The sequence below is a fragment of the Halictus rubicundus genome, chromosome 4 (assembly GCF_050948215.1).
Source record: "Halictus rubicundus isolate RS-2024b chromosome 4, iyHalRubi1_principal, whole genome shotgun sequence".
Classification (NCBI taxonomy): Eukaryota; Metazoa; Arthropoda; class Insecta; order Hymenoptera; family Halictidae; genus Halictus; species Halictus rubicundus.
Window position 1 is genome coordinate 287947 of NC_135152.1, and position 22023 is coordinate 309969.

The 22023-nt window shown below is 45.3% G+C and overlaps 2 protein-coding genes across 2 annotated transcripts in view; both read right to left on the bottom strand.

The window, feature by feature from the left end:
• Mnd (L-type amino acid transporter minidiscs) overlaps nt 1-22023 on the bottom strand; it is a 354849-nt gene that overhangs the window by 175578 nt on the left and 157248 nt on the right. The window lies entirely within an intron of this gene.
• Nucleotides 13916-16700, bottom strand: LOC143353100 (uncharacterized). The gene is made up of 6 exons (XM_076786146.1): nt 16604-16700; nt 16300-16465; nt 15607-16009; nt 15064-15466; nt 14002-14498; nt 13916-13921 (listed from the first exon to the last, which is right to left on the bottom strand). Exons 1-6 carry the CDS (start codon nt 16698-16700, stop codon nt 13916-13918), a joined length of 1572 nt encoding a protein of 523 aa, XP_076642261.1.

The window sequence follows — 22023 nt, forward strand, 5'->3', positions numbered from 1 at the left end:
CATAAAAAAGCTGCTTTAATTTCATTTTGAATATAATTTTCTTTCTGACGAAGTAAATTCCGGCTCATTTTCTTTTTAAAAGAAGTCCTGTTAATATATGTATAAAATTATTATAATGTTAAGAATAAACTGATTCAATTTAATATAAATCAAATGATTTCCTTAGCTTTTGCATACACGTGACTGCCGTTCCAGTTTCATTTCAGAGATAGTAGCAAAAAACTGCAAAGGTAATGTGACAACGAGTCCTGCGTATATCTATGCGCCCGTGGCAATGTACGTGTTAGCATGTGTTGGTCGTCTGAATCGGGCTCATGCAGAAATCAGTTTCACGAAACGCTTGTAAATTTACGGGTTTGATGACATGGCAACAGTGAGGCGAAGATGATATGTGGCAACCATGTCTAGTCGCTAGCTTTCTCTCTCAATTTTCGTTTCTCTTTTCCACTACTACTCAAGTCGGCATTTCATATATTCTTTTTTACCGATATGTCGTAGACGCGACGTAGTTCCACAAAAAAAAATTTTAACCATTCCACAATCAGTTTTCCCTACTGACCGTTCGAGGACCGTTCGAGGATTGGCGTGACAGTCAAGGCCAAATGCCTGCCAGCCCCCTTAACGGAGCAACCGAACGCTCCCCGCGGCTTCGTTGGTTGTCTGGCTGTTCGTTGATCGTTTTATATAATATGTTCAATATTTAAATAAATAAACTATTTTTCATTCATTTAGAACCACGCTCTGCTACCTTCTAACAACAATAAATGTAACTTTTCTTTTTCGAAAACAAAATATTTCCCTATGATTTTTGATCACGTAAAATTTTACGAAAATGTGTTTGTGTTCTAGAACAAAATTGTTCAAAGTGTTCGTGTGCAACGATTGCCACTTCCATAACCTTAGGTTTAAGGGGCGGTTTACAGCCCTTAGGTATAAGCGACCCTTGCAGTAAAGGAAAAGCGAGGACTACAGTCAGTCGCTAACAGTCAGTCAAAACCAGCGCGTCGTCAACCCACATTGTAACACCAAGTTTTTAGTTATACAGTTATATGTACACAACTGTTAATATCTTCAACACTGTACATACGATATAGCAACATTCCATTGCTTTAATAAACGCTAACACAAAGCAGTATTATTTAATTTTGAAGATGTATTGTAGGCAACCAGATACAGTGAATCCGCGTTAGGGTCTATTCAAACTTGCCGGAGGCGACGTTAGTATGAATACTACCGCGTTTTCCTAATTCATTTTTGCCGGGACCGTCGCTGGCAACCTGAGAAGGCGCTCGAGATGCTCGCAACAAAAGCTAAGACCCGCACACAGCGGGGGTTCGCTACCTAACTCCCGAACAGTTTACTCCCCTCTACACCCCGGGGATGCCTATGCATCCGCTGAGAGCTGGGCAAGCCGTTGGGCATGCGTTTTCGGCCGCCTGGCACAGATCGCCTGGCACCGGCGGCCGCCACCTGGCAGAGGCCGCGTGGCATCGGCCGCCGGTGCCACGACAGCATCCGCACACAATCCATGTTCGAAGTAGAGAAAAGAATATTGTTCATCTGAATTGTAATGTTAAGAAGTAATGGTTCAAACTATAATCTAATTTAACGATGGAACGATGAAAATCAGCTTCACAAATCAATTTTAGCATAGTTAAATTATATCTTATATCTTATAAGTGATTATAAGTCAAAACTCCGGAGAACAAGTTTAAAATGATTAGAATTCATTGGTTGCAAGGTGTGTTCGAAAGCTGGTGGAAATAGTGGAAAATTGGAAAAGTGGAAATATACGTATAACATTTGGTTCGCAAGCATCTACGGTTGTAAATCTTAGTACGCTAACGGTGTACAAGGTTCCGCATGTGCTGCATTCGGCTGGCTTAAAAATTACGAAAGTGCTGGGTACAATCGGAAGGATTTTTGATTTGTAACGTCCATGGTCGGTAGGTCGTCGACAGGGATTTTTATACCTGGCCTTGGTCGCGTGCTTGTCGCGTCGTACGTAAGGTCTTACGACGCAACCCAAAAAAAAATCATTTTAATGTCGCCATTCTTTAAGTGCCACCATTTTTGGGGAGTCTATCGTTAGATCTGCCTATGCTCATCTCCGCCGCGCCCGCAGACCCAGTAGCTTGGCTTCGACGTCACACGCTACATAGTATATGTGACCGCTGTAGCCAATATCTCGACTATAGCCGAAAGTACGTGTGAAACGAGGCCTGTCCCTTGCACTCTGATCCAATCGGCCGCGCATTCGTACCTATGCTCTGTCCAACGAGACCGAGGCAGTGAAGCACCCAGCGTGCGTCCTTTGCTAATTGTCTTGTAAGGGTAACTTCAACTCTGTCGCACTCGAGCGCTTATGTTTACGTCTACTGTCTCGTCTCATTGGACAAGATATAGATACGCCATCGCATTCCTGCCTGGGAACCTTGCATCTAATCATCTTTAAGTCATTATGGACAAGAATTCAGAAGGTTTCCATGTACATTTTTTCGTGTCGTAAAACAAAACGATGCAATTTATGTGAAATTAATTCTTCTTATTCTACAAATTATCATGTGATTGAGTCCTGAGGATTTCTTCCACTTTCACTTGGACCACAACATATTTCAATGTCATCAAAATTCGACACATAGTCCCCCCAAAAATGATCGAATTCACAAGGCATGATCCCCTTCCTAACGTGGATACTTCCTTAAAAAAAAACAACTATTCTCGTTTTTACAATATATGTACAATTTAGGTTAATATATAAGGATGTGTGATGCTGTTTCACGAAGAGGCAGGAACGGTTCCTATTTCCATAATGTTGTAGAGGAGGGATACCGATAGTTTACCTAAAGCTGCGTACAGACCTGAACATTTCGACGAACATTGCGCCGAACAGCGCGCTGAACAGCGAACGAAACGCAAAGTCGACATTCATTTCGGCGCGATTTTGCGTTTGGGACGCTGTTCGGCGCGATGTTCGGCGCGATGTTCGGCGCGATGTTCGGCGCAATGTTCGTCGAAACGTTCAGGTTTGTACGAGGCCTTTGATGTATGTCGAAAAACCGACAAGCGATGGATCGACCGCGCGCACGAACGCAAACGGGTGAGCCTCGCACAAACCTGAACATTTCGACGAACATCGCGCCGAACATCGCGCCGAACATCGCGCCGAACATCGCGCCGAACAGCGTCCGAAACGCAAAATCGCGCCGAAATGAATGTCGACTTTGCGTTTCGTTCGCTGTTCGGCGCAATGTTCGTCGAAATGTTCAGGTCTGTACGCAGCTTAAGGAGCTGTAGAGCCCCGAGAAACCTTTTTTTTTTGTGCCACGCACAGCAGGGAACTGTCAACGCGGTCTCGAAAGGCCATCTGGTAATGATCAGCCGCTTGCTCAGCCGACGGGCAACGGCGGCCGGTGGGATTGCTCTAACGCCGGGACGACGGCGCCCGTTTTACGACAGATAACACTGTCCAACAAAATTAAACTTTTTTCGAGTTTTGCAATACCTGTTGGGTGATTCTTATACACTTTGTCATCCTAAAACCGAATCTGAAAGTAGAATTGCTCCATCACGCAACGTTTTCGAAAAATTTTGGTTTTTGTAAAAATGCCCGATTTTGATACGAAACGACGTGTCACGCAAAAACTAAACACGCGAGAAAGTTCAAATTTGAGTCAAGAGATAGAGGGGACTCTCCTCTACATATTCATATAGTCAATTATATTTTTATGTACTTCCTAATAGTTGTAAATGGTTGTTAAAGTTTGAAAATGTGCCGACGCGGGTACTTTGTACGCTCTATTTTTGTATTTATGTGAAAAATCCTTTATCTAGCAGGAATTTACTATACAGGAATGCATTCTACAGACATTTCTGGTAAAGAAACCATTCACGAAAAGTATTTGGTTCCCTTAATGTACGAGAAGGATCAGAAAATGTTAATTGACAGCGTGTGCGCGACGCGTTCGCGCCAGACGGCCATTGCAGCCTTTTCGCGACTCGCCAGGGCCGTCGCTATGCGTAGTCGACGTTGGTACCACTCAAGTATGTCTTTGCTTACTATGCTTAATTAAATACATTTTTTTTGTCTTTTTGGGTGCCAATCATTACAAAAGATTATAAAAATACGAGTTATATTCACATTTCATTGTGGAAATGCTTAATAAAGAAAATTGAATACAAAAACTTACCTATTTCTGATGTAAACAAATTAAAAATGTTTCCGCCTTGCTTGACGTTTGTTCCTGGTATCCCGATTTTCAATAATATGTGTCCAGCAGTAATCAGCAAGCATCCGCACATAAGTCTTTTCCTTTGTAACGTTTTTCATTGTTGAAATATCTTGATGAAAGATTAATGCTGGAATTGTATTCCTTGTTTTGATTTTAAAATAATTTCGTCATGAATATAACAAAAACAGTCCGGCTGATTTATACACTTCCGCGAGATTTTATCGATTTAATATAGAGCGATCTATCTCTTAATTATTTACTTCGATCAATAAAAGCGATAAAAATAGTCCCATTTACATAGTGTTTGGACTTATTTTAATCGGAAGAATCTTGAATGTCCATTGGTATTACAATTACAAAAATAAGACAACAATTACTGAAAATAAAATTTTCCAGTCACCGCATTGCTGCGGTCAATTTTCTTTATTAAGCATTTCCACAATGAAATGTGAATATAACTCGTATTTTTATAATCTTTTGTAATGATTGGCACCCAAAAAGACAAAAAAAAATGTATTTAATTAAGCATAGTAAGCAAAGACATACTTGAGTGGTACCAACGTCGACTACGCATAGCGACGGCCCTGGCGAGTCGCGAAAAGGCTGCAATGGCCGTCTGGCGCGAACGCGTCGCGCACACGCTGTCAATTAACATTTTCTGATCCTTCTCGTACATTAAGGGAACCAAATACTTTTCGTGAATGGTTTCTTTACCAGAAATGTCTGTAGAATGCATTCCTGTATAGTAAATTCCTGCTAGATAAAGGATTTTTCACATAAATACAAAAATAGAGCGTACAAAGTACCCGCGTCGGCACATTTTCAAACTTTAACAACCATTTACAACTATTAGGAAGTACATAAAAATATAATTGACTATATGAATATGTAGAGGAGAGTCCCCTCTATCTCTTGACTCAAATTTGAACTTTCTCGCGTGTTTAGTTTTTGCGTGACACGTCGTTTCGTATCAAAATCGGGCATTTTTACAAAAACCAAAATTTTTCGAAAACGTTGCGTGATGGAGCAATTCTACTTTCAGATTCGGTTTTAGGATGACAAAGTGTATAAGAATCACCCAACAGGTATTACAAAATTTGTTTGGTGTTGGACAGTGTAATCGGTAACACGGCATTTGGACCTATAGTCCTTACGTAAAACCCTCCGGTCCCGGCAAGTATGAAGAGACCCTTATACGTCAGCAGCTCGGGCCTTGTGCTCGGGGCACTATTCTTTGATGCAGTTCAGAACGTAGAAAAGGACAGCTATAGTCTACCGCCATTTACAGCTCGCCGCGGTCGATAAACACGTCGTAATTCCCGTGTCCTTTGAATTATCTGTTAAAGTCACAGCGGAGGAATGCTGTCGACGAGACCCTAGTATTCTTTGATGGAGTGCCGAACGTAGAAAAGAACAGCGAACCTCGAGAACTTCTTTATTCTTCCTTATTTTTTTTTATGGAACTTTCACCAATATATTCGTAGCATTTTTCTCATTAAAATTAAACCATATATGATATGATTCATAGATAGATAGATAATCATTGAACGATTAAAGTTAAAAGGACAGCATGTGGGAAAGAAAGAGACGCAGAAAGTCGATGAGTTCGGGAAAGATGCAAGACTGACGTGAACTCAGGTCTTTAAATCAAAACTTAAACTCTTTTATTAGTAATTATTTTTTTACGAAGCTTTCACCAATACATTTGTTGAATTTTTCTGATCAAAATTATACCAAACACGATACAATTCGGATATATTAACATTAATTTTCCGTTAATAAAATTGTAATGGAAAGTAACTTTCATCGTTCAATACACAAGTAAATATCATCAGAATTATAGACGCTTCGACTCTCCGCGTTTTTTTCTTTCCCATACGCTGTCCTTCTTTCCTACGCGAAACTTTAATCGTTCATAACATAAGTAAATATTATCGGAATTACATCACATTTGGTATTGGAAAGTCCTATAAAAAAATAATGAAAAATAAAGAAGTTTTCTTATCGGATTAGTGGTGGTCTCCTGATCTCACACCGACATACCCGAACCGTGACATGTTTACACGCCTCGGCGGCAGCGGCTCTTGAGCTTCTTGGCCTCTCACGGGGTATACCCCGCGGTAGTGGGGACAATTCGACGTCGGTTAATTCAGAATGCTAGGCGACGTATAAAGGCCAATGCATTCCTCACAGGCCAGTCCGGCCGGCTCAACATTACAACCCTGATTTTGTATCTAGCGTTTACGAGCTGACAAGCCAGGCTTTGAAACCGAATTTCTTCTCTGGCCTGTCGGGCCTTTTCCAGATGGCCTTTCAAGAGCGCGTTGACAGTTCCCTGCTGTGTATGGCACCAAAAAAATGTTTTTAGGAGCTCCTTAGGTAAAGTATCCGTATCTCTCCTTTACAACACCATGGAGATAGGAAACGTTTCTGCTACTTGGTGAAACAGCATCACACATCCTTACATGTATTTTATTATACGTAAATTATACAAATGTATAATGCCAATGTAATTTCTTAATGAAAATATATTATTGTAGAAACATTTTTGTTCCACAAATTTTACCACCGGTTCAAGAGTAAAAAAACTTTTTAAATATGGTCGTATTTTACGATTTTTCCTCTTTGAAATTCCGTTTTTTAATTCGCGGAGCATCAAAACCTGGAGCCTCGCGAGAAATTTAGGGAGATCAACTGAATTTCGTTAATTCGCAAGGTGGTCGAGAGATTCTCTAGGAATTCCTTCCTTAGTGGGAGATTTGGTAGAATAGACGGTATTTGATGAGGAAAGCTGAGATTTTGATGAAATAGCTCGATTGAGCAGTCTAAATATATTCTCAACAAAAGATACAAAATAACTCACGAAAGATTTTCGCCCTCGCGATTACAAAGCAGTACACGCACGCGGTCGCTACGCAATCTCAAATAACGAACCGAAGGTGTTATAAAAATCTTTATCGGAATCGAAAGTGACGGAGAAACGACACAGAACGCACGGAATCGAAAATGACCGGAAGCTAAATTATGCGCCTCGCTTGGCCTAACGCGTGCGATTCGATCTACGTATAAAGGTCGCCCCAAACAAGACGGGCAAGATGCCGAAGTTGTTCGAACGGCCGAAGTCGCTGTCCATAAGGACCGAGCGTACTGACAGGCCACTTGAGAGGCGCTTGAAGGTCCTCGCAACAAAGGCCAAGTGCCGAAAACCGTAGAACTGTTTACTCCCCTCTACACCCCCGAGATGCCTATGCTGGAGCGTGTTGCCCGCGGGCAACCCACAGACAAGATTGAGCAGCGTTAGAAATCTTTGCGGATACGGACGCAGTCACGGTGCAGAATTTACTGGAAAAATTCAATATTCGTGTAATATCACGATATGAAATACATTCCTTTTGCATAGAATGCGTATGATACTAAATGCGTATGTATATGAGGATGGAAATTGTTATTAATAATCATATAATAATAATTTCTATGCATAAACAATTTTGGAATAATTATATGTCAATCATTTTTATTTATTCTTAATTTGCTTTTACTATATGTTTTATGCCTATCCGAAAATAATAAGAATGTAAAGATAGATCGAGATTGTTTGGAAGAACGTGAATAGGGATCACATTCAAAGTACTGAGAATGAGTCGGATAGCGAATAACATTCATTTATTATTAATTTCGTTTTGAACTTGTTAGTTTTTAAAAATAAATTTTTGTAGAAAAATTGTTAATTTCTTGTCAAGTATATTAATTATATTGGTAAATTATTTATATATGTGTAATTATTCACAGAAAATGAAATTATGAATATACAGGTTGTTCACGCTATTACTAGCCATCATTTTTCTCGTAAATAGTGAATAATAGAAAAAAATGAAAGAGGAAAAAGTGGTACTGTTTTTTATACGCAACACAATGGCGTGTGTAATTTTTTTTTGTTTATACTATTTTGCTAGATATGAAAGCGACCTTCAATTTTTTAAATGGAATGCTGTATATTTTTCATTTTTAGGTAATTATGGATAAGAATTTTGAAGTTTTCCATGTACATTTTTTCGTATAGCAAGGCAAAAATTAAAAAATTGCGGCCAGGTAAAACCGGCGAAGGACGCGGCGTTCGGCGATTCAGGTAGCTAATTGCAAGTGCACCGACTGATCGACCGCTATTCACCGGCAGGCTTGGAAAAACCAATGTCCTTTGTACTATGGATGGCATTAACCTTTACTGTACACTCGGAGTGTACAACACCCTAACAACAGTTTAAGTAAAATATGTAAATGACCTTCCCCGTGCTCTTCTTTTCACTACGTGAAAATTTTTATTTTAGGACAGACACTGTCGATCCTCACTTCAAAATGTCTAAAGAATATCCAGCAACTTAATGGACACAAAACAATAAATAGTTCGGAAAAAACGGAATTTCAAACAGGAAGAATCGTAAAATGTGGCCATATTTATTCAAATTTTTTAACACATCAGCCGATGGTAAAATTTGCAAAACAAAGATATTAGTAATATTTTTGCATTAAGAAATCACATTCGAATATAAAATGATAAATTATTTAAAAAGAACAGTCTTTTGCGATGATGATTAAAAAAAGAAAATGTTTTTTATCTTTAATAATAACTGTGGTATAAAATGTGTTGCGTAGGCAGTTTTCGTAAAACTCATCCCAAATAGCAAACTTTGATGGTCCGTATCCTTTAAACAATTTCGAAGATTACAAAATGATGGCTCAATCTTTCAGTTTCATCCAAATTCGAAACATGGCCCCAAAAAAAAAGATTTAATTCACATGGAATGATCCCCTTCCTAATTTGGATATTTCCTTAAAAAAATTGTGTAATTTACGTATAATATAAGGATGTGTGATGCTGTTTCACCAAGCGACAGGGACGATTCCTATCCCCATGATGTTGTAGAGGAGAGATACCGATAGTTTACCTAAGGAGCTGTGGAGCCCCTAAAAACATTTTTTTGTGCCATGCACAGCAGGGAACGTGTCAACGTGCTCTCGAAAGGCCATCTGGACGTTCAAAGTTATCGCCCCAACGACGTCGGGGCGACGCCGGAAAGATTTCGAGCACGAAGACCAATTCCCGACCGGCAAATTTCTAACCCGTGTTCTTGAATCTGGCCGCCCAAACAACTTCGGCATCTTGCCCGTCTTGTTTGGGGCGACCTTAATACTCGACTCGTCTTCGCGGTAACGAGCGAGCACACGCGTCGCCAGCGAAGTGACGTCACATTGTCACCGGTACAGCTACCGAATTTATCCGTTTCGTCGAATTCAAAACGTCTCCAACGGCAGAACATACACGGAGCACACCAAACAAACAGTTTACAGTTCCCCAAGGATTCCGTGTCAAACCAGTTACGTCCGTGTCCCACAACTACATACATAGGGTGTCTAACATGGGTACTTGGAACAGTTATAAAAATATATTAGGTTGGAGGGAAAGTTCTGTCGTATTTTAAAGAAAACATTTGAATCAATTTATAATGTACCTGTTAGCATGTGTTTGTCGGCTGAATCGGGCTCATGAGGCAGAAATCAGTTTCACGAAACGCTTGTACATTTACGGGTTTGATGACATGGCAACAGTGAGGCGAAGGATGATATGTGGCAACCATGTCTAGTCGCTAGCTTCCTCTCACAATTTTCGTTTCTCTCTTCCGCTCCTACTCAAGTCGGCATTTCATATATTCTTTTTTATCGATATGTCGTAGACGCGACGTAGTTCGACACAGAAAATTTTAACCATTCCACAATCAGATCTCCCTACTGACCGTTCGAGGACCGTTCGAGGATTGGCGTGACAGTCAAGGCCCAAATCCCTGCCGGCCCCCTTAACCCGGATTCACTGTACTACCATTGCCTACTTAACCCTTAACGGACCAATGCCGCTATATGAGCGGAATGGCACTTTTCCTTCTTTTACTTCTTCTAATTTCTGTTTTGTAACAGTTGTTGGATATGCGCGTTGGAAACGCATTCTCGTTTACGCCGGACGAGCGGCGTGGTTTGGGTTACCGGCAAACTCTTAGAAAGAGTGCGGCGGCGGCTGGCCTTGCGGGTCATACGGGGGTACCGCACCATCTCCACCGAGGCGGCGGGACTCCTCGCCGTGATTCCACCCTTCACTGTGGTGGCGGCGGAGCGGGCGAAGCTATACCACATCGCCCGCTCCTTCCGCCGCCCGCCGGAGGTGGAACTCACGCGCGAGGAGGAGGAGGAGCTCGAGGGCCAGAATCGCCAGGCCCGGACGGAAAGTTTATCGGAGTGGAGGGTGATGCTAACACCCTCCACACGTCCGATTGTCCGGGCCCTCCTGCCCATATTTTATATATGGTGCAGGAGGCGGGGAAGGTTGACCTTCCGCCTCACGCAGGTGCTCTCCGGCCACGGTTGCTTCGGAGAGTACCTGCATAGAATGGGGCGGGAGCCGACTGCGCGGTGCCACCACTGCGGCGAAGATGTCGACACGGCGCGGCACACTCTGGAGGAGTGCCCAGCTTGGGCTGAGCCGCGCCGTGTCCTTAGAGCCGCGGTGGAAGGGTGGGACCTCTCGCTGTCGACCGTGGTCGACCACATGGTCGACAGCGTGAGGTCGTGGAAGGCGGTGGCCTCCTTCTGCGAGGATGTTATCAAGCAGAAGGAGGCCGCCGAGCGGGCCCGGGAACGGGGCTCCGCGAGGAGGGTGTGGGCGCGGGGACGACCCCCGCGCCGACGTGTGCCCCCCAGTAGGGGGGCGGAGTGGGTAGGGAGGGCGCGGGGGTCTCCCCCGCGTCAACGTGTGCCCCCGGTGGTGGGGGGCGGGGTGGGGTTGGCGCGGGGAGTTTCCCCGCGCCCTGTTACGCCCCCACAACTGGGGGCGGCGAACTCGGGGGCCCGGGGTGTGAGCTGACCCGGGCCCCCGGGGGGGAGCATAGCTCCCCCCGTGATAGGCCGACACCCCCCGGGTTAGTTTCCCGGTGTAGGGGGGTGTCGGTCCGTCCCTCCCCGATTGGGGAGGGGGATCCGTGGGGGGTATTGGGTGAGGAAGGGTCGGGGCGTGCCGGATCACGCCTCCGACGGCCCTTCCTCCCGGTGGCGGCGTCTTCTTGCCTCGGCCGGGGCTGGTTCCTTAGGGATACCGGCTCCGAGCGGGGCACGAAGACTCCGGGAGCTGTGGGTGGACCGAGCTGGGGCTCGGGAAGCCCAATCCGAAGGCTCCAGGGATGGGGACACCGGGCGGGTCCCTCCGCCCGGGGTCTTATAGCGTAGGCAGTGGGGGAGGTTAACCCCTCCACCGGGGTATGACGATAGCTGGGAGGTGTCCTGTTGAGTACTCGCGTGATCCAGGCACCTCCCCTTTAGCTTAGGTGGGCGTGGGTTTTTAGTGGGTAGCCTTTGGGGATTTCCCCCAAGGGCAGTCCCACATAACCCCGACTCCCCCCAGGGAGTCGGGTGTATGCGTAAAGCATTTTCCCACGAAAAAAAAAGAAGGGTTAGGGTTAGGGTTAGGGTTAGGGAACGTCACGAATCCAACCGCCATGGCGTCCAAACGATACGAGTTCAATCGGCACGGCGTCCAAACGGCACGAGTCGAATCGGCAAGGAGTCCAAAAGGAACCCGTCCAATCGGGACGTGTCCAATCGGTCGGAGTCCAACTGGGCATCACCCCTATCTATAATACTCATGAATTCACTGCCAAGTGAATATGATGGATTCTGCACCGCTATGGAGTGACGGGATGATATCCCGACCATTGATTTATTAACCCTTTTGTTACGGGTGCCGACTATGGTTGGCAGCCATGCGACGACCTGTTTGAACGGGTGCCGACTCTCGTCGGTAAAAAAGAATCTACTGTATCGGTAGAGTATCTTTTGACTCTATCGATCCATATTGGATTAAATCCTACAAAAAATTCTTCTGTTTTTTCTACTGGATAGTGCAGTAATTTGTAACGGTACAAATCAGGACTATAATACAAAACAAGGATTAGAGTACAAAATATCTCTTGAACCGTTAGAAGTCATTGGAAAAGAGCGAGATAAATTGGAAAGATTATTGTCTAATTTTATAGTTTAGAGGTGAATTTTTTAAAAGGTTAGAAACATTTATTTGAAAATTTTGTTTGAAGCTTTGTTAAAAATTTGTTTTATAAAATGTTTTTTGCCCTTGTTAGAATGTCACAGCGGAGTTCAGAGAGAATTCTATTTTTGAAAGGATTGACTGATTCAGAGAATGATTCCGAAAATGAAAACGAAAATAATTTCACTCTACACAAGAAAAGAAAGAATATATGTAATACTTCAGACTCAGAAGCAGAGAAATGTGAGGAAGACAGTGACGACTATTGCGATTCATGGACGTAAAAAACGTCCATCCCTAAGATACATCAATTTACGGCAGAAAATCCAGATATTATAAAAAATATTAGCAGATCGGCAAAAATCATTGATTACTTTCAATTCTTCGTCTCATAAGAGTTCGTACAATTTATCGCAAATGAAACAAATGAGTACTGGTCTAAAAAAAAATAACGATAATATAAAGGATGTAGAAAGAACAGTACTGTCCGAATTGTACTTTTTTTGCTGTGTCATTTCTAATGACACGCAAAAGGAAGTTGTCCTTAGTGGAATATTGGAGTGTAGATAAACTTCTGCGAAGCGATATTTTCGGAGAAATTATGGCTAGAGACCGATATTTTAAATTGTTAGCAATGCTACATTTCAGTCATAATCTCAGACCTACCAGTGGTCGGTTACACAAAATATGCTCCAAAAAGCATTTAGTCAATCATTCAATCCTTACCAACAGTTATTCACGAAAGTTTACTTGTATATAAAGGGCGGCTATCGTTGAAGCAATACATTCCTTCAAAAAGAAACAGATTTGGGATTAAATCGTTTAATCTTAGTGATTGCCAAACAGGATTTGTGCAGGATATTATTGTTTATACCGGGTAATCGACCATGGTCAATAGCGAAAATAAGGCAATTCGAAAATCGGGAGCAATAGTAGAATCACTTATGAAGCCCTATCTAGGAAAATGTCACACCGTTTTTGTGGATAATTGGTATTCGAGTCCAGCCTTGTTCAATCTATCATATAATAATTGTACAAATGCATGTGGGATCGTAAGAAAAAGGCGAAAAGGAATGCCAAAGATTGATGATCGATTAAGAAAAGGAGAGGCATCGTTTCGTTCATCTAATAATTTATTCGTTATAAAGTGGGTGGACAAGAAGGAAGTATATATGCTTTCTACCATGCATTCGACAAAATTTGCAACGGTTTTCAGGCATGGAGGAAAAAAGTGTTATATATGAACATGCAGTATTTCCATGAGGCGGGCCCTGTAGGTTTACGGTCTAGTGGATTTCCAGACTGCAGCCTAGTACCGCCGGGAAACCAGAAACTGGATGGAAGACACTGTTGCATGTTGTAGTACAGAAAACTTTATTACGTCTTTACTCGATGAAGGCTGGTACAAGAGAGAATTCAACGGCGGCAAATCCGCCTTGACTCGTCGGACACGCAGAGTCTAGAGGGGTGACTCGGTCTTGCCGCTTGCACGCGGCTGGTGCCGGCGACGCTAGCGCTGCGGCAAGGTTCGGAAACGCACGTAGCCCCTACACGCCCCCCCCCCCCCAAGGAAGAGCGGCAGCGAACAAACGGATATTTCGCTCTAAGGCTACATAAAATTACAAACGACTCTTATAAACTACGACTTACATGCTACTCGTATATTTACAAAACCTTAACCTAACGTACGGAGTCCGCAAAAGTGACTCTTTTTCGCAAGTAGGTGCGTACGGGCACGCTCGGCAACGATGGGACACCGCTCGATACTGGGACTGCAAATCCCTCACAAACGCTATGCGCGGGTTTCAACAGCTCTACGGAGACGCTGCGCGGTAAACCGTTGACCTCGATTGAATACACTTGTTCGGAAATACGCTGGAGCACTCGATGGGGTCCTGTGTAAGGCCGTTCCAACGGTCTACGCACGGATTTCACAAGCATAAATACATGCGAACAGGATCCGAGATCTTTGTACACAAAGGCTTTAACGCTACGCTTGTGCGCTACAGGCACAGGCTTGACGGCACGCATATACTGTCGGAATTCCTCGAGGAATGGCTGCGGATCAGGGCTAAAATTATCTAACAGGAAAAATTCGCCCGGCAGACGCAAGGAGGTTCCGTAAACGTAATCGGCAGGAGAAGCGTTGGTATCGAGACGGATATGGGTACGCAACCCTAATAGTACTGTGGGTAACGGAAGAAAGGTGAAAGGAATGACTCCGTGGTGGTTTCCTCACGTAAATATATTTATACGTGTCCTCGTGCGGGAGACTTGTTGTCTCTCAACGTCCGCGACTCGCTCTCTCTCTCTGTCCTTTCCCGTTGACAGACTTCGTCAGACTGCCCAAAACCTAGGCGGAATGGTAGTGGAAACTTCGTGGGGGAGGAAGTTAAGGAGAGGAAATTAAGGAGAGGAAAGTCCGCACGTGCGGAAAAAGGCAATAGGGGAAGGAAGTCATAAATAAGGAGAAAACGGGAAGGTTCGCCAGGGTCTGCTCTTAGATCTTGAACAGACCCCAGCGAGACCCAGGGATCATAAAGTCGTACGGTTAGGCCCGCGTGGGTCTGGTCGTCAGATGTGGATGAGGACTGCCTAGACCCGCACAGAGCGGAAATACAAAACAATGGGAAAGGGACAGAGAGAGTTTGGAAAGCTTTCGGGGATTTCCGCGGCATAAGGCGTACGGGCGTCGCCAAGGCCGCCACAGTACAATAGGTAAGACGCGCGACCATTGCTGATTGGCGTGACACCTGATTGCTGCCTTCAAGACGCGGTGCCAGCGCTCAACCATGCCGTTAGACGCGGGGTGATACGTGGTGGTTCTTTTTCTCCGGCAGCCAACGAGCGCCAGAAGGGCTGACAAAAGCTGTGACTCGAATTGCGGACCTTGATCACTCGTCAAAAATGCAGGAGCGCCGAAACGTGACACCCAATGCTCGAAAAAGGTGCGGCCGACCGTCTGAGCGGACGTCTCCTTCAGGGGAACGGCCTCAGCCCAGCGAGAGAATCTGTCGACCATGGTAAGGCAATATTGGAAACCTTCGCTGACCGGCAGCGGACCGACGAGGTCGATGTGCACGTTAGTAAAACGTCCGTCGGGCGCGACGAACTGGGACGGAGTTAGCTTGACGTGTCGAGAAACTTTGGATTGCTGGCAATCAACACACGAATTACACTGGCGAGCTATGTCGCGGTGCATGTCGGGCCAGACATAACGCTGTCGTATGAGTCGGTTAGTGACTTTCGCGCTCGGAAGTGCGGGAGAATCAAAGAGGTTGAACAATCGCTCACGCATGGAGGTGGGGATATACGGACGGATGCACTCCTCAGATACGCTACAATACACAGGGGAGTGATCTCCAGGAAGATCGCCAGATGAGTCTCATGTTCTTCCGGAGAGGAAGAGGCGATGAGGATGTCATCGAGAAACGTGAAGACGAAATCGAGATCGCCAAGAGCACGGTTGATATATCGTTGAAAAGTTTGCCCCACGTTGCGGAGGCCAAAAGTCATCGCACGGTATTCAAAAAGGCCGAAAGGAGTGATAACGGCAGTTTTTTGAATATCTTCGGCAGCTACGGGTATCTGATGATACGCTTTGTACAGGCCTAGCGCCGTGAAAATGGTCTTGCCATGAAGGTTAGCCGGGAAGTCGTGCAGGTGAGGCACAGGGTAACGATCGGGTATCGTCACGCTATTCAAACGGCGGTAATCTCCTCATACCCGCCATTCACCGGACTTCTTTTTGACTAAGTGGATGGGACTAGCCCAAGGGCTGCTAGAAGGCCTGCAAATTCCTGCTTCGATCAGGTGTTTAAACTCGGCCTCCGCGGCCTTGAGTTTTTCAGACGATAGACGCCGAGCACGCTCCGCGACGGGGGGGAGCCGGTGGTGGAAATGTGATGATACACACCGCGCGACTCGAGAGGAATCGGTTGCTCGAGTCCGATGACTTGCGGAAAACGAGCTAATATACTAGAGTACTTGAACGACGGTCCAAGGACGTTCACGCATGAAGAGGGAGAGCTCGCGATACCGGCCAAAACAAACAAACCGGTAGCAGAATCTATCAGACGACGCCTCTTCAAATCTACCGTGAGCCCATGATGCGTCAGCAGGTCGGCTCCTATGATGGGATACGGGACTGCTGCTACGCAAAAATTCCACTCGATCGGGCGACGCAATCCGAAATCGAAGGCAACGCGAATGTCGCCATATGTATCGATACGGGTGTCGTTCGGGCAAACAACTTAAACGCGCTGGGATGCGCACGCGACACAGCTGAAACCGGCAGCAGACGGCGCGACGGGATCCGGTGACAATATGAGATCGGATATAACCGTCGCGGTATCCGAATCCAGGCCGGCAATTATGGTGTCGGCCATTGCGGGCTGGCTCGTAATTCGTGCGTTTCGAAACGACGCACAGTGGGCAATTTGGACGAAATCGGATTCAAAATCAAAGAACTTTCGATAGAAATGAGGTAGAGCGATGAAACTTTTTTTAAATTAAAGCTGAAACTTTGTAGAATATGGGAAAAATAGGGAGATTATGGTAAGTGTGAAAAGATGAATACATTTATCTTGTACGAATGAGAGAGAGAGAGAGAGAGAGAGTGAGAATGATAGGCTCTCACTCCAGAGCATCGCGGAATGGAGCGTGTACGCATGTCCGAGCGAAAAAAACAAGCGAATGTGTAACAGAAAAGAAACGCGGAGGACACGAGGTTGTAGTCGTTGTGTAGAGACAGAAGTATGTGTAGCGCCAAAGATTTTTCGTATTAAATAACTATTATATTATTAACAGTAAGAACGTTTTTTAACCTTGAGAAAATTCGTTAAACTTGCACAATTTCAAGAAAATTATGGTTTTTCCAATACCACGCGCGGAAAAAATTTTTTTTAACATGCTATACATCATTTCCCATAGATTTTTTCACGCTGATTTCAAATCTGGTCTCAAAATTTGTCTACGACCTCAGGATTTTGCAAAAAATAGATTTTTGTGACAAAAACTAATGAAGTCATTTTTTCGTTGAAATGATTGGATGGTAATAATCTCCCTATTTTCTCCATATTCTACAAAGTTTCAGTTTTCATTTTAAAAAAATTTCATCGCTCTACCTCATTCCTATCGAAAGTTCCTTGATTTTGAATCCGATTTTGTCCAAATTGCCCACTGTGCGACGCCTCGACCTGTCCGAACCATAGCGCGGGGTCGCTTTTGAAAAATACGGGGAGTTTCGGCACACGATAACTATCTACGCGGTTCGCGAAGGCGTCGGCGTCCGATGCAGAACGGGCGTTTAAAAGTTCGCGCGCGGCCTCGAGCTCCGCCTCTAACCGTGCGATTCTATCTTCCGGCGTGGGTTACGACATTTTTCACACGCGAGACTAGAACTAAAACGGAACTCAAAACGACAAAACGACTTAAAAAATACGCTCACTTCACCACGACGGCAGCTTTCCACGGCTTCGGCAACGACGTCAGCAACGGTACCCACGTGGCGGCAGCAATGGCGGCGATAATGTTACCCTCGTGGCGGCAGCAATGGCGGCGGCGGTGGTACCCACGTGGCGTCGATGGCTTCACGCTCGGCGGCTACAACGTGCAGCGAGCGGCCTGCTCGCCGCCTGGAAACAGGAACGGCGGATTGCAGCGAGCGGATTGCTCGCCGCCTGGAAACCTCTTCCTCGTCGGATCTCCGAAAAACGTGCACGGGTTCCGATCACGTGCAGCCAGGTTTTTCGGTACGAAAAACACGTCGGCGGCTGTACAACGGCAGCAACAGGCGATGTCCGTTCCACGAGGTGTCCAATGCCTCGTCACAGATTCGAAAATTTTCCGAAAACACGACTATCACGTCGGCGACTATCACGTCGGGGTCACCAGATGTAGGTTTACGGTCTAGTGGATTTCCAGACTGCGGCCTACTACCGCCGGGAAACCAGAAACTGGATGGAAGACACTGTTGCGTGTTGTAGTACAGACAACTTTATTACGTCTTTACTCGATGAAGGCTGGTACAAGAGAGAATTCAACGGCGGCAAATTCGCGGCCTACCTTAGTAGTAGTACAGATGACGAGAGGTGGCAGTCGTAATAACGCTATGGAAATGTACACACACTGGGTTGTTTATTATAAGATTACATATACAAAAGTGGTGTCAGAAGTGGGATTCAAAGTGCAGTGACAAGGAATTAAGCAGAGAAGCATCACACCGACAAGATGCCGTTAGCGCAAGAAGATTTATACGCGATAACGAGAACGTTGGCCGACGCATTGAAGACGGGCTTCGCAGGCGTCACTACGGCGGCCATGACAGCTGGTACAAGCAACGGAACAATGCTCTCAAGCAAACCGCCATCATTCGCAATACAAGAATTTCGCTCATCTAACGACACAACAGTCGAAGATTATTTCAAGCGATTCAACTGGACCTTGGAGCTGAGCCAAATTCCATGCCGAACAACATGCCAACTACGCACGAGTGCATATGGGAGCGGAACTGAACAACGCGATAAAATTCTTAGTAGCTCCCCTAACGCCGGAATCGCAGACGTACGGAAACATCTGCAAACTACTAATTAAACATTTCGATAAAGTGAAAAATAAATACGCCGAGAGTGTGAAGTTTCGTCACGTGATGCAACAACAAAGAGAATCAATTGCCAGTTTTGCATTACGACTACGACAGGCGGCGACACACTGCGAATATGGGGAATTTCTAGACCGCATGTTGGTAGAGCAGATGTTACACGGACTCGATGATCGTGACATATGTGACGAAATAATCCAGAAGAATCCAAACACGTTCACAGAGGCATACGAAGTGGGCCGTTCTCTCGAGGCGACGCGTCAAACAACCGAAGAGGTTAAGACGAACACGACACCGCGGGAAAGCACGCACCTGATCAAAGGAGCGCCCTCGCAGTATAGAAAAAATAGAAGATTACCACTGCAAAGACCAGCGGAACACACACCAGAACGAGAGCGGATTGTACGCAAAAACAGTCCAGCGCGTAAATACGAACAAAGATACGAGTATGGAGAAAATACATGTTATGGCTGCGGAGGATTACACAGGCGCAGTCAATACCCATATCGCGACACAGAATGCAGACAATGCAGAAGAATAGGACACCTGGCCAGGGTGTGCAGATCCACGAAGGAGGGCTCATATGCAATCCGACGGGTACCAGAGGAGGAACTTCCAGCGGAGCAAGTCGATTTGGTACAATACTTGAAGCATGGGAACGTGTGAAAAAAAGACACTTAAGGTACAAATAGAGGACCAACATATTGTAATGTGCTATGTGTAATGTGTAACATATGTGTAATGTGCGCCATGGGGCATTATCGACAGTAACACGTTGCGTAAAATTGAACCCAATTGCCGCTTAAGACCAACAGAGAGGCAATTTGCTAGCTACTCAAAACACCGATTGAACGTGATAGGACGCATTCCCGTCAATGTAAAAGTGGGTAAGACAACACGCAGGCTCGACGTATACGTGATCGAAGGCGAATACGACGCACTGTTTGGACGGGAGTGAATTTCACAATTCGCACACAGGAAGTGGATTGGGTGGGGCTCTTTGCCACATCGAAGGTGCACTCGTTAAATGTCATTCCACCACAACTTACGGAGGAGCAAAAGAAACGACTGAATCAACTGATTTCCAAGTACGACGATATTTTCAGTCCGACAGCAGGAAAACTGGTAGGGCTACCAGTAAAAATGCACCTAAAATCCGGAGCAACACCAAAGTTCACGCGCGCTCGCGAAATTCCATACGCGTTGCGCGATAGTTACAGCAAAAAATAGATGCAAAACTGGCATCGGGTCATTTCGTACGAGTCGACCATTCGGAATGGGCATCGACAACCCATGTAGTCACGAAGAAGAACGGTCAAATACGGATCACCGGGAATTACAAGCCAACACTGAATCCACAGTTGATAGTAGACGAGCATCCAATTCCTAAGGCGGAGCACATATTTAACGACATGAGGGGAGCGAAAATATTCTGCCACATTGACATCAAAGACGCATACTCTCACTTAACCGTCGATGTAGAATTCAGCGCGGCACTGACCCTGAATACACCCACACACGGGCTGGTGCGGCCAACACGGGCCCAATACGGGGCAGCGAACATTCCGTCCATTTGGCAGCGGCGAATTGAAACAGTGATACGGAATGTAAAAGAGGTACGTAATTTCTTTGACGATTTGCTCCTTTTCGCAGACTCATACGAGGAACTATTACAAACACTTGGGGAACTGTTGGAACAACTCCGACAGCACAGTATTCATTTAAACCGAGAGAAATGCACATTTGCTGCTTCGGCCGTCGAATTTTTGGGACATAAAATCGACGCAGGAGGCATACATAAATCCGACAAACATATCGAGGCAATACGAGACGCACCCAAACCAAGCACACCGGAAGAACTAGAACTATTCATTGGGAAGGCCACATATTACAATGCGTTCATTCCAGACTTAGTAACAAAAGCTCGACCACTCCGAAATATACTCACAGTTGTACCTTTTAAATGGACACAAGCACCCGACGAGGCATATACAGAGCTCAAGACAATACTAACTTCCCCACAGGACCTCATGCCGTACGATCCATCACTACCACTGCTCCTAGCGACAGACGCAACCAAGACAGGACTAGGCGCGGTTCTCTCTCACCGACTAAGCAACGACAGGGAACGACCTATTGCTTACGCCAGTCGAAAGATGACAGGTACGGAACAACGATATTCTCAAATCGATAAGGAAGCCGTACCCATCGTTTGGGCCGTCCAAAAATTCTTCTATTATTTGTACGCGTGCTCATTCACACTCATCACAGACCACAAACCGTTAACGCAGATTCTACACCCGGAGAAATTGTTGCCGATACTTTGCATTAGCAGAATGGCAAACTATGCGGAGTACTTAGCTCATTTCAATTTCGAAGTGGAATTCAAACCTACGAAGGCGAATACAAATGCGGACTATTGTTCTAGATCACCACTACCAACAACAGTACAGCAGGTGCAAGCAATCACACTGCAAGAAGAGGAAGAGAAGACAGAATTAGAAGGATTCGATCAGTTTATGGTAGACCAGATCAAACAATTACCGATTCGAGCCAAGAATATTGCCAAGGAAACACAGAAAGATACACATCTCGGAAAAATAGTATAACTTCTGGAAGCAGGGCAGGAGCTTGCGCGCTACGGATACAAAGCACCAGAGCGCGACTACAACCTAACGGGGAACTGCCTCGTATTCAAGCACAGAGGTCGTCGTGCCACCATCGTTCAGGAAGGCAATTCTACAGGACCTCGGGCATTGTCAGAATGAAGGGGTTAGTTCGTTCATTTGTCTACTGGCCGGGAATAGATGCGGAGATCGAACAGGCCGCAGGTTCCTGTGTAGAATGTGCGGAACGAGCGCACAGCCCCCCCCCCCCCAAATTTCGAGAGCATCATTGGGAATACCCAAAAGGACCGTGGGGACGTATCCGCATTGACTATGCAGGCGCGATACCAGGCACAATATTGTTAATCGTTGTCGATGCGTATAGCAAATGGATCGATGTAAGACCTGCTACGTCAAGTACCAGCAATGCAACGATTGCAATTTTATATAAGCTGTTCGTTGCTTATGGGGCACCAATCACAGTCGTGTCGGACAACGGGAGAC

Coding starts and splice junctions, on each gene's coding strand:
- LOC143353100 (XM_076786146.1), bottom strand. CDS start 16,700: ATGGCCGACACCATAATTGCCGGCCTGGATTCGGATACCGCGACGGTT. Junction 16,466..16,603: donor CGTCGCGCCGTCTGCTGCCG/GTTTCAGCTGTG, acceptor ATTTTTGCGTAG/CAGCAGTCCCGTATCCCATC. Junction 14,499..15,063: donor CTTGAAGGCAGCAATCAGGT/GTCACGCCAATC, acceptor CGTTACCCACAG/TACTATTAGGGTTGCGTACC.